This window comes from Podarcis pityusensis (assembly GCF_964106645.2).
Source record: "Podarcis pityusensis genome assembly, chromosome: 9".
Lineage (NCBI taxonomy): Eukaryota > Metazoa > Chordata > Lepidosauria > Squamata > Lacertidae > Podarcis > Podarcis pityusensis.
The window spans coordinates 10,908,747-10,922,283 of NC_138034.1; the positions used below are offsets into that span (position 1 = coordinate 10,908,747).

Genomic DNA, 13,537 nt, shown 5'->3' on the forward strand with positions numbered 1-13,537 from the left:
GAAAAGAAAAGAAAACATGAGTAGTGGGCATGGAAAGAGGAGTAGCAGGAAGTTACAGTTGATCTACCGCCAAAATAAATTGCCTGTAACCCTGAGTAGAGAGGTTCAGAGCCCAATTCTCCCCAATTTATCTGACTATCTATGCATTGGGTGAACCTAAATTTACAGGGAGAAGGTATCAATATTGGTGTTTGAGCGTAACATCATGTGGACCATGCAAATTAAGTGGGAACAAAAACAAAGGGGACGAGCTCTTATGTACTGTTGTGATGGCAAAATGAGGCAAAGGCATATTCTAGTTTGCCTGGAAGCCTTCAGCTAGGGTGGAGGAGAACGTTAATTATATTGTTGACCATGCAAATTGAACACCCTTAATTCAGAGATCCCCAGCACTCATTGGCTAGCTAAGGTGCAGCAGCAACAAAAAAAACTGTCTGTGATGCATGCAAAGGTAGACAGTTCTGTTTCCACCTACTCTAGGTGTGATCCACTCAGCAAGCTAATAGAGATAAAGGTGGGAGGTGCACTTGCTTATTTGGAGAGGCATTGGGAGTTTTTGAAACACCGAAGATGGTTTTGGATGTAGGAATTTTACTGAGCAGAGATGTGTCTCAGCGGTGACTGACTAGGTACGTACACCAACTGAAATTCAGAACAATAAAAGAGAGCAGTCCCAGTACTTTGCAAGTGACTTGCTTGTGAAAGACTGGTTCTTTCCCCAGTATGAATCAGCATTGTGAACTTTCTAATTTGCTTACTTACCTTGCGATTCTTTGATGTAATTTGATTTCTGGCTTTGCCGGGGTACGATTACCCGGAGCGCATATAAATTTTTAAAATCTTTTCTAAAGAAAGGCACTAGGACAGCAGCAGCTGAAACAAAAGCTGAAGTTTTTCTACCTCAGGAGAGCGAATTATGACATCATTTCGTTTGGAAAGGGGTTCTGAACGAGTTTGGATAGAATTAGACTTGCTTTTTATCTGATCTTTTTTAAAAAAGAGAAAAAAGATCTGCAGCAAGATAAAACCATAACACTAACCGTGCTTTACCAGCCAGGACAAGTTTTTATCTTAAATGAAAAAGAATAACAAAGGATGCAGTGGCTGGCAATTTAGAAGGATGGATGTAATCACCTTTAAACTTTGAAGCAGGACTATTAAAGTTCCTCCTTTATTGCTGATGGGGTATTTTCTGAGCTAAAAGTCTAAAGGAACTTTGTGCTGCCTGAAAAACTTCAGCAGGTAGGCTTGGCAGTCCAGAGGGTGCAATTGGAATTTAACCTGGTGATGAAAGCAGTCTTTGCCCAATAACTGCTCTCTCTATATATTGTAGCTCCCCACAGAGATACCTTTGTAAATCCTTCATTGTCTGTGAAGGAAGGAGCAGGTGAGTAAAAGGAAATCTGAGCTCAAACTTTCCATTGCCTTTATGCTTTCATTGATGTTTGCCTCCCAGGTGCTCCTCTTAACTACCTACCAGATATAGCAGCCTGTTGTTCCAGTGCAGGAAATCTGAAAATTATATGGAATTCTGTTTTGAAGTCTTTTCTTAATTGTATGTCAACTGAGATATTGTAACCCATAGAGGCAGCCCACATTTATTAACTATAAAATAGCTGTTGGGTTAAGAATGTTTGATTTCTAAAGATCAAACATATTCAAAGTACGGGAAGTTCATATCAAATGTTGGGTTTATTTTTTATTGTCTGTACAGAACCTCCCCTCATTTTTTGAAACCATTTAAAAAATATATTTCAAAACTAAGTTTTACTCAGAGTAGATTCTCTAAAATGAATGAACATGTTTTGGCCATTGTTTTCAATAGGTCTACCGTGAGCAAAACTTTGCTGAATACCTACCACAATATACGTCTCATTGCATTTTCAGGGTATTCGCAAAAAGATGTGTTTTCTGTGACAAATTTGCTTTGATGCACTGAGATAAAGAGGTTACACTGTGCTAACACTGTCAGGTGAATATAACATTAGGCAGACATCCACTGAGATCAGGGTAATGGTTTTTCTATTAGATCTGGGTACCTTCTTGAAGTGGTCATTATGTTTTCTTCCTTGGGATTCTTTACTTGGGTTTGAATGTACTGTATGTTTTATTCAGAGTGCTCTTATGGCCCCAAAGGATAAAAGAGGAAAGCAGCTAACATGATACTTTTAACCGGATCTTTATCTACCGTGAGAGTAGGCAGGCTTTTGAACTTCACAGACATCTTCCTCAGTGATGCAATCAGAGACCTCAAGATCCGTATTTAAATTTTGGGCATTGCACTTCCCCTTCCCTGCACCGAGAGGAACAAATTTAAATGCCGATTGGTCACTGGAGCAAGAAGAACTTGTCCCAGCCAATTTAAACTGGTGTGCACACATGCTTATTAAAATTATGACTTGTTGTATCATGTGCAGCGCTCTCTCTCTCTCTCCAGTGACATCACTAGGAGCGCTGAGCTGGGTAGGAAAAATAAGTCAACACCTTTTAAGTAATGAAGAAACAAAACACTTTTTAAAAAGCTGAATCTTTTAGTCTAATATTACAAAATTGAGACAGCTGAGCTAGATTCTCGTTTGGTATAAAGTTGCCTCATCCTGGAGCCATTTGTTGATACAGGCTGACTTGCACGAACTTTTTTTTTTTAATGCGAGTTTGGCAACACCGCATCATTTGAGCAGCATTTTTGTCTGCTGTGGCTTGGAAACATTAATGTGCTTATTGTTATTCTTATTGAATATTTTTTTATTGCTCTGTGTGTGTGTGTGTGTAGGTACACCAACGTTTTATTTTCCAAGCGATGCTATTTCTGTTTTGAGATCCTAGGGTGGAGTGGATAGGAAGTTGTCTTTCGATGATGGAGACCCAAGCTAAAATCTCTGCCCAGCCGTGAAGTTCAGTGGAGGACCATGACACAGTCCTTATCTCTCAGTCTAACCTACTTTAGAAGGTTATTGTGAGGATTAAAGGGAAATGGAGACACACAGTATATGCTATTTTAAGCATCACGGAAGAAGGGCAGGGAGAATAACTTGTTAATCCTCCTCACAAAAACCTTGCGGCTAAAGAGAGTGATTTGTCCAAGCCCACAAAATGAGCTTCTGGAAACTGTAGGACTTTAATATAGGTCTTTAAAGCCTGAGTAGGATGAGGTTCCTGCTGGATGTCAGTAGTTCTTATTAGCTGTTTTGAGTGCTTGTGTGGCAGGAGAATTCCTGTGTGTGACACAACAAAAAGCACAACCTCATAGACACAGATTCGAATAAGAGGCAGAATAGTGAAGTGAACAGAGTTTTGGGCTGGGTTTCAGGAAAGCTATAATCAGTTGCTTGCTCAGCCATTAAACTTGCTGAGTAACCTTGGGCAAGTCGCTGTCTTTCATCTTTATGTACCTCACTGGGTTAAATTGGGAGAACCCCATGTACGCCTCCCGGAACTGGTGGAGGAAACTTTGCATGCGGATAATTGACAAAAGACAGGATAATTGGCATGAGTAATGAAAACTGCAGGTGCAAATAGATTTCTGCAGCCAAGTACGTTTTCACAAGCATCCATAACGTGCGAGCTTTTGCCATGGAATGCATTCCTGGCAAACATCGCTTTTGAAATGCAAAAAAACAGTAACAAAGATTTAAATATTGCTTGTGAAACCAGTCTGACAGCAGGTGTAGATAAACCATGATGACTGGGAGTTCACTGGGGCAGGGACATATCAATATTTGCTTGAATCCATAAACAAATCATAAGCAATGACAATTAAGAAGGACCAAAGTGGCCAATCCCAGGTGACAGTCTAGTAGGTATTTTGGAACAATTAGTTGTTTTTCAAGCGCAACTCAATTACAGCAGTCCAGTCTGGAGGTTACGGAAACATTAATGTTGTTCATTAACTGGAAGGCCCCGTCTGCATAGACAGTTGGCTTGGAGGGAATACACGTAGAAAATGTTCAACGCTTCTGTTTCTTCAACCTTGACCGTGGAAAGTTAGCAAGTGTTAAAATGTCTCTCCAAAGGATGCTTCAGGCCAGACTTACAAGGTTTTGTTTTTCTCTACTTTCGTGTATCCTTCAGTATCTGAAGAGAGTATTCACATATGAAAATCTAACTGCTTGCTGAGTTAATAAGTGGTTATGATTGATACTACTTTTCCACAGGAATCACCACTCCTGGTTTTGCTTCAGTTTCTCTACGTCTGCTCCCCTGTAATTTTGAGTTTCCTAAATTGGGTTTCTTTACTGTATTCACTTGAAGTACAACTTGTCCTTTCATTGGGTTGTCATGGATGGCAAGTTGCAGACAATGCTTTGTAGTCACATACAAGTCACTGGTTTTATACCTCTTTGTGTTATACCCAGGGGAGTACAAACAACCTCTTCTATGGGAGGGAAAAAAACACCGTGAGGAATCTAGCCAAAGAACGCTGACAGCGATACTCCTTGAGAGCCAATAAGTTATATTAAGGCTATTAAAGCTTGGGTATGATCCTGTCAGGTAGTTGAGTTCAACAGGACAGAGTTTCACCCCATAGTTTATTCTCCCGCTAGAAGCAGAGGGATTTTGCTTGACATTGTTCAGTAGGAAATATTCGCTGTTATACATAAAACAGAGTGAACTTCCTTGAAAAATGAGGAGCAAGGCGGCTGAACGAGGGTTTGCCAATGAAGTTGTTAGTGTTACAGACCCTCTAAGTGTCCCTATTTGCCAGGACGTTCCTGATTTAGAAAAGCCGTCCCTGTTTCTGATTTGATCCTGGAATGTCCCACTTTTCCTTAGGATGCCCCTATTTTCATTGGAGAAATGTTGGAGGGTATGGAGTTATCCGACCCCTGCACCAACTGAAGGCAATCCTGTATAGGGAAGTGGTTTGGTTTTTTTTAAAAAAAAAATGTTTAATGTTTTATTATGTTTTTATGCATGTTGAAAGCTGCCCAGAGTGCTGGGGCAACACAATAAGATGCATGGGGTATAAATAGTAAAATTATCATTATGGAATGGGACGTCACTATTTCCACCGGAGAAATGTTGGAGGGGATGGTGTTATGCGGAGTAAGAATAATAGTTTTTAAGTGTAGACGGTTCAGAAGTGAGTCAAAGAGTTTGGGCTGCTTTGTGTGAGTTAGTTGGGGGGGCTGTCAGCCACCACTATTTTTTTAATCTGAAACTTTCCGATTCTAAAAATAACCTATTGTTTTTTAAGTTGCATACACACCATACATTTAAAGCATATCCCCTCTAAAAATAAAAATAAAAATCCTGGGAACTGTAGTTTGTTATGGGTGCTGGGAATTGTAGCTCTGTGTGCATAAACTACAGGTCTCGGGAGTTTTCTTTTTCTTTTGAGGGGTGTGTGCTTTAAATGGCCTTCAAGCAACCATGTAACAAATTAAAATTTAAAACCCTGGTTTTTGATCATTCTTAGGTGGGGCACTTATGCTTTAGTTTTTGAAAGTACACTCTCTAGTCCTTGGGTAGGCAAACTAAGGCCCAGGGGCCGGATCCGGCCCAATCGCCTTCTAAATCCGGCCCACGGAAGGTCTGGGAATCAGTGTGTTTTTACATGAGTAGAATGTGTCCTTTTATTTAAAATGCATCTCTGGGTAATTTGTGGGGCATAGGCATTCGTTCATCCCCCCCCCCCCAAATCTAGTCCGGCCCCCCACAAGGTCTGAGGGACAGTGGGCCGGCCCTCGGCTAAAAAAGTTTGTTGACCCCTGTTCTAGTCGCAACCTGGCTCATGGGTGAAATGAGAAAGTTTGGTGGAAAAGTTGTAGAGAAGGACTAGAATTCAAAATCTGCAACAAATCTGCCTGTGAAACTCTAGTCCCAGTTACATATTGTCCTCATTCGGACATAACACTAAACTACAGTTTAGAATTACAAGGCTGGGCAAACCTCAGGCTCATGTATCTGCCTTCTCTTCCCCCGACAAGGAAGAGATGTGCAGCGCATGGCTAGAGAAGAATCACTGTGCTGAAAGCGATGGTGGTAAGAAGGGCTGAGATCTCACTTTGGTCCTTGTGAGCTAAGTCGAAAGCACAGTAGCTTGTTAACTGGACACCTTCAGAATAAATATACACCTTTCGTTCTGTTATAACACAATTACTACCACGTTGACTGTGTTTATTTGTGCTGGTTTGTGATCACTGTGGCCAGGAGCGTAGAAAGATGGGGGACATGAAGACTGTTTTTTGGACAGGCCACATACCGGAAAAAAAGGCTTTGTACCTCTTCAAATTAATGCAACCTCAGGGTTACGACATAAAAGGAAAAGAGATTGGGAGGGAGAAAGAAAAAAACAAACCCCAGACACTAGTTCTTGATTAGAGGGTTCTTGTTGCTGCCAAATGGAATCGAGCAATTTAAAGGAAAGGAGGAATAGAAAAAAAAAGCCTAACAACAATTTAATGTTCACAAAAATGAGCTAGTATCACTCCAGGAAGTCAATGGAATAATTAGGAACCAAGAAGGGGGGGAGGATATAAAACAGCCATTAGCACTGTCATTTTCTACCAAAGATGAAATAAATGAATTAACATTGAGAGCATAATCCTGCACATATTTCCTCTGTTCAGTGTTGCCTTTGTGCAGTAAAGATGCACAGGAGTTCAGCCTAAAACTGTCCCCGTTTAAAGGTAAAGGGACATTAGGTCCAGTCGTGGCCGACTCTGGGGTTGCGGCGCTCATCTCGCTTTATTGGCCGAGGGAGCTGGCGTACAGCTTCCGGGTCATGTGGCCAGCATGACTAAGCCGCTTCTGGCAAACCAGAGCAGCGCACGGAAACGCCATTTACCTTCCCGCTGGAGCGGTACCTATTTATCTACTTGCACTTTTGACGTGCTTTCGTATTGCTAGTTGGCAGGAGCAGGGACTGAGCAACGGGAGCTCACCCCGTTGCGGGGATTCGAACCGCCATCCTTCTGATCGGCAAGTCCTAGGCTCTGTGGTTTAACCCACAGCGCCACCCGCGTCCCCGTTTAGGTGACATTTAAAATGCTTAGAACTATGGTATTTTCCTCTTTAGAGTAGTAAGAGATGAAAGAGTCGAAAGTGAGAGACAATTGTTCGTTCATGATTGTGTATTTGGTAGATTGATAAACAGGTAGCTGTTTGGGTTTGTTCAGATATTTAATGTAATGTGGAATGTGAGCTACCTTAGTTAAAATAAAGGGGTTGGGAAATGTGCTGTTGATAGCATTCCCTTGAGGAAATGGCATTGGTTCATACAGGTTAGTATTCAGAGTTGATTGCCCGAGATTCATGTAATGAACCCTTTTGCATGGAAATGCTTTGGCGCTGACCTTTCGTTGGTGGATCATCTCTTTGCAGGCGATGGCTCCAAGGCCTGAACTAGCAGGAACAGACGCAAGCAAAGCCCAAGAAAATCAAGTCATGTCTGACAGAGCGATGAACAATTCAAAAGGTACATAAATAGTTACAGTCCCTACTCCTATATATCCTATATTCACATTCTGTTTAGAAGCTTGCGAGTTCTATACTCAAGGATAGGTAGGAAACAGTTATTGACTTGCTTGCTGGTTCTCTCAGGTGAAGCGGTTCCTGTAGGAAATCAGCTGGAACTTTTGCCCGCTTACTCCACCATTGCCTTGGCAGCAGAACCAGCGCCAGAATTTGACCCATGGAGTTTGCCAGAGCTCCAGAACACAGGAGTAAAGTGGTCAGGTAAGAACCTGTCATGGATATTTATACTTTTCCACCTTTAATTTGTGCTTCCTGCATTGCAGGGGGTTAGACTGGAATGGGGTAGCCAACTTCCAAGAGGCTGTGATCTACTCATAGAGTTAAAGACTGTCAGAGATCTGTCCCCTTTTTTGGAGTTTTTTGAGTCAAAGTTTTTATTTGGGTCAAAGTTTTTGAGCTTTTTTTTAGGAAGGAAAGCCCTGTTTTCTGGGGTTTTGGACAAAGATGTGGAGATTTTTTTAGGGGAGACAAACTTGTTGAGCTTCTTTGGGGGGAGCCAGTGATCTGCCAGTGATCTACCACAGATGTCCAGTGATCTACTGGTAGATCACGATCTACCTGTTGGACGTGCCTGAGATCCTCTGGGACCCTTCTAACGCTACGATTTTCAAACATTAGCTTTCTAGAAAAAGGGACAGCAAAGCCCAGGTGGAAGTTGTTTTAATCATTGGCTCTGAAACTTTGTGCCTTTATTTACCTATCGGTAACACCAAACTATCTGTATTCTCTGATTTAACATGCTTTGTTTCAAAGTGGACAGCTGAGTAGGCAAAGCAGCAAAACAGTGCATCTGCTATTGAAAGGTCTCCCATTGAACATGTTGCGTTTCCCATGTTATGGAAGCAGGGGAATTCTCTCAAGCTGCAACCTTCTTTTCCATTTAGGGTGGAATCACCCTAAATCACCTATTTAGGGTGTTCAAATGTCACTGGGTTCTGCAAGCAGGTTGCAAACAAAATTGGTATTGCTGTTGGCAAACAGATCACCTTGGACTCTAAGCTGTGTCCATTTTTGATGGTGTCAATGCTGACCTTACTTCTCAACAATTAATTCCATATCTGTTGGTTTCTGCTGGTCTAGTAATCTTTCAAAGGTGGACGGATGCATCTTGTTATTCTAGTGAACCATGGTTTTAAAAAGTCGTGTTTCTGAAAAGCTGCCACTGCCCTCCAACTTTGCTTCTGCTGGGAGGGTCATTTGTGATTTACATGACCAAATTATATTATGACTGACACATTCCCACTAAATATGCGTTTATTTGGCAACATTCATGATCATTTGATATGCTTGGTACAAATATGAAACTTGTCTTCCACTACGGAATATATTGTACACCACTCATTCTTTTTAAAAGCTTTCCATGTTTGCTATTTTATTATTTTGTAATTGTATTCTTCCTGTGGGTTAAACCACAGAGCCTAGGACTTGCCGATCAGAAAGTTGGTGGTTCGAATCCCCGCGACAGGGTGAGCTCCCATTGCTCGGTCCCTGCTCCTGCCAACCTAGCAGTTCGAAAGCACGTCAAAGTGCAAGTAGATAAATAGGTACCGCTCCGGCGGGAAGGTAAACAGCGTTTCCGTGCGCTGCTCTGGTTCGCCAGAAGCAGCTTAGTCATGGCTGGGTACCACATCTTCAACAGAAATAATACGCATTGCCATCGATAGATTCCCCTAAGACTGTTCAGTCCAGAGTCTAAAATTACCTATGGCACCATTGCCCATTAATACCTGCTACAATATTGAAATCCTGCCAACCTAGCAGTTCGAAAGCACGTAGAAATGCAAGTAGATAGATAGGTACCACTCCGGCGGGAAGGTAAACAGCGTTTCCGTGCGCTGCTGTGGTTTGCCAGAAGCGGCTTAGTCATGCTGGCCACATGACCCGGAAGCTGTACGCCGGCTCCCTCGGCCAACAAAGCGAGATGAGCGCCGCAACCCCAGAGTCGGCCACGACTGGGCCTAATGGTCAGGGGTCCTTTACCTTTATTCTTCCTGCTGAACTCAGTGGCAAGACTTGTTGTCCAAACAGCTCAGAATGGTTTTCATGTGGATGACCAGGCAGACTCCATTCAGGAATCTTAACAAGCTCAGAAATCCTTTGTTTTTGCAGTGGCTTGTGCCTCCAAACCATTATTTGGCCTGAAAGTCTGTTTCATTTTCTGGAGCCCTTTAGTCTTTTAGTGAGGTCTAAGGCAGTTCTCCACTTCCTGTGGTAGGAAGATCCGCACAGGAGCTGCTTATGTTTTGGTGACAAGTGGAAGTTTAGAGTTGTGGACTGGTTCTGTAGAACCCTCCTCTACCCATGGAAACACTTTACCTTCTGTATTTCCAGGGATAGAAACAAGATGGAGGAGCCAACCAGGCAATTCCATCAAGCGAAGACACCACCTATTAGGGATATACAGTGAATTATTTAAATTCACATCGACCTGTGCTGATGTGCACCACAACAGGCAAATTCAGCGCGATCTTCCAACGCTTAAAAGTGCATGGGAACTCTGTTGTAATAATCTTCTGCCCCTTCTTGTTTACAATTAATGATGCTATTACTAATAATATTATGAAATTTGAGTAAAAACATAAAAAAAATAAAGTTTATCATTCTCACATTTTGCTTTAAGTAGGGTGAGAAGGGGTTATTGGTTTTGTGTTTTTTTTTTTTTTAAATCTTATTGGGTTTTTATAGATTCGTAAGAATCTTTTAGCTACAGTTAAATTTTAATAATGAGAACATTCCTTCTGGTTTATCATCCACCAAACTCACAGCATCAGCCTTGACTCCACAGACTTGCAGGAAACCGATTGACTGCGGAAAATCAAGTATTAGATTCTTTGCTGTTTTGTATATCCAAACTTGTTTTGTGTTTTTCAGAGCTGGATGCGAAAGGCAAAATACTCCGTGTGACAAAAGGATTTGGAAAGTTTATTCTCTTGCTTGTCCTGCTCTACTTTTTTGTCTGTGCCTTGGATGTGCTCAGCTCAGGCTTCCAGTTAGTAGGAGGTAGGAAAACACTTTCATCTTGATTGCCTAAGTCTCTGTTTCTGTAAAAAGGATCTTGTTGGGTTAAGCCTCACCCCTCCAGAAGAACCCACTTCAAACAGATGAACAGAAAAAGAAAGTGTCAGTAAATGAATGCTGACACCCCTTTATTTGCAAAGGCACCTTTTGTTTTCAGCATTCCAAGGGGGTGTTGACATTGCTTTATTTTAGCTTCAGGTATTAGTCTCGGATGGTATAGATGCTGTCAGTCGTTGGGATGAATTACAAGTCAAGCTAGACTGTTCTATGGAACCTTAAACTTTTTACAAAGGCATTATGTAGTGTGAGATTTTGTGGGTAAAAGAGGGGCTGGGGAAACCCAGCCAGATGGGTGGGATATAAAAAATAAATTATTATTATTATTATTATTATTATTATTATTATTATTATTACCACTTTACAGATTCATGACAAAGGCAGTGAACACACACACACACACACCACACACCCCTATGGTTCTATATAGTGATACCTTTCCCAAAACCCTGCAGCTGCTGTCAGAAAGAGGAAGAAGAATAATGTCTACTGTTCTTTGCTGTCAGTAGTATCTGGACAAGGGATCTCCCACACATCTGCTTGTCCCATGCCTGGAAAGCACAGCTCCAAGCAGTTTCCCCCTTGCCCCTCTCCTTTCTAAGGGAAAAACTGATCTTTAGCAATAGATAGGAACAAACAGCAATCTGGGGGAAACCCAAATGGCTGTTTGCTTCGATTGAGCACCAAAGAGTGGTTTTACTTGGGGGGAAGGAATAGGACAAGAGGAAGTGTTGATATAAGCCCAAAGTCAGGCTTCCTCAAACTTGGCCCTCCAGATGTTTTTGGCCTACAACTCCCATGATCCCTAGATAGAAGGACCAGAGGTCAGAGATGATGGGAATTGTAGTCTCAAAACATCTGGACGGCTGAGGTTGAGGAGGCCCTAAGTCTTGGGGTGCTTTTGCCTTTGCATCAGAGCAAGCAGTTATTTTCTCTTCCTTACATGAATGAACGGCAGCCAAAATATTTTATACAGGAAGCATAAGAGTTGGGTTCTCTGGGGGGTGGGGGTGGGGGCAATCTCTATTTAATGGCATAGGAAATACCTTTGGTGAGTCAATAATCACCCCTGCCACAATACGCAGAGCTGCCCCCTGGCACAAAAGCACGACAGAAAATTGGAAACTGGGTTTTCTGCGTATAGGTCTTCTTCTTCTTTGGCGATCACTCGTAGCCAAGTAAGATTGTCTTCCATAAACACGGTTTTAACAGTGAGTCCGTAAGTGACAATGGAGGCCAATTCTGGATCCACAAGTCCTTCCACAGTGGGGACATGTGTTTCTGGGTGGGCGTTGATCATGGTGAGGGTTTGCCAAGTGTGCCTTCCTCTTAGCACGTTTCTCCATTTCGCCCTGAGTTTGAGCGTCTTCAAAGCCCATGACACCTTTGGTCAAGGCTGTTCTCCAATTGGAGCGACTGCAGGCCAGTGTTTCCCAGTTGTTGGTGTTTATCCTACATTTTTTTAGATGTTGGAACCATTTAGAAGTTGGAAACTGGGTTTTCTTCATATAGGTAGCAATTATGTTATTCAAAGACACAATCTATCTTTTTTGTAGGCAAAGCAGCAGGGGACATCTTCAAAGAAGGCTCCGTGTTAGCAAATCCTCTTGCAGGCGTAATGATTGGCCTTCTGGTGACAGTCATGGTGCAGAGCTCAAGCACGTCTTCATCCATCATCGTCAGCATGGTGTCCTCTTCAAGTAGGTTAATGGTACAAAGGATTGGTAGTTAATGGATGTTTTAGTTGAAATTCTTGCATTGCAGGGGGTCATCCCTTGGGGTCTTTTCCAACTCTACAATTCTGTGATTATAACAGCCATACGAGAAATATGTAAAATAACTAAGCAAGTATCCATCACCCCAGAATTGGCCCTACTAAACATCTTCCAAGACAACAATGCCAATTTACACCACAAAGAACTCATAACCCACTTACTTTCAGCAGCCAGAAACACCATAACCAGACACTGGAGAGACCTGTCAGGAGTAAGCATGGACCAATGGTACCAAATAGTATGGGAAACAGCCTTACTAGAAAAATTAACCAATAAACTGAAACTGACACGGGAACAAACAGAAGAAGACACATTTACCCCGGTATGGCTCCCCTTTATCACATACACAGTCTAACAAGACAATGACAATAATTCACCAACAGCATACAAATCAGTATGGCTAACCTGATCCAAAACACCCACCCACCTCACTCACACATGAAAACAAAGATCACCACAGTCAATCACAAACAAACAACCACACCCTAGGCCACAGCAGAGAACCACACCCTAGGCCAAACCCAACCTCTCTCACCACCAAAGGAACACAAGCGAACAGCAGAGAACCTGCACGCGCAACGCTGACACCAAACTCTACATACATTAAGCATATTAGAAACATCACCACCCCCTCCCATCTTCCCCCCCTCCACCCCTTTTTTTCTCCCCCTAATGTCTCAACAAATGAAACAGATTTATAAAAATGTTACATGGAAAATATACGAGAGACATTACACATACTTCTGTAAAACAAGAAAATCTTTAATTAAAAAAATAAATAAATAAATTCTATGATTATAGATTTGTGCAGGTCATCCTGAAAGTTGTGCACACACAAATATAGAGAGCAAAGGGGATATTGGAAAAACATTTTCATAAAAAACTACTATGGGAATATCATATTGGAAACAGGAACGGACGTTGTGTTTGGTGTGCCTTTCCCCGTTGTAAAGATAGGAGGAAGTACACCTGACAGAATGTTGCCTTTCTGAGCAACTCTTTTCAGTTGTGTGAGACTTGGTCTGGATTTTATAACCCTGAGTAGGAAAGGACTCTTAGGAGCAATGTAGTGGATGAAGGGGGAGGGGGGAAATGACAGGGAAAAAGGCAACTCTGCAAGTCTAAAATATAAGACGCAGTCAATAACCTGTTGGAAATTGGGTTGTAATGTTTTGGCAGATGACTTAGATCCGAACCCCACTGTGATC

The 13,537-nt window shown here is 42.0% G+C and overlaps 1 protein-coding gene across 2 annotated transcripts in view; it reads left to right on the forward strand.

The window, feature by feature from the left end:
- Positions 1 to 462: 462 nt before the first annotated feature.
- The window catches only part of SLC34A2 (solute carrier family 34 member 2), a 28,962-nt gene continuing 15,887 nt past the window's right edge, over positions 463 to 13,537 (forward strand). The window contains exons 1-5 of one of the 2 annotated variants that reach the window (XM_081019976.1): positions 463 to 629; positions 7,327 to 7,420; positions 7,546 to 7,680; positions 10,351 to 10,479; positions 12,111 to 12,254. In XM_081019976.1, coding sequence (XP_080876102.1) covers positions 7,330 to 7,420; positions 7,546 to 7,680; positions 10,351 to 10,479; positions 12,111 to 12,254 — 499 coding nt within the window. In that variant the 5' untranslated portion in view covers positions 463 to 629; positions 7,327 to 7,329. Of the gene's footprint in view, positions 630 to 1,348; positions 1,388 to 7,326; positions 7,421 to 7,545; positions 7,681 to 10,350; positions 10,480 to 12,110; positions 12,255 to 13,537 lie in introns of those variants that run through there. The other variant, XM_081019977.1, reaches the window with a different exon arrangement.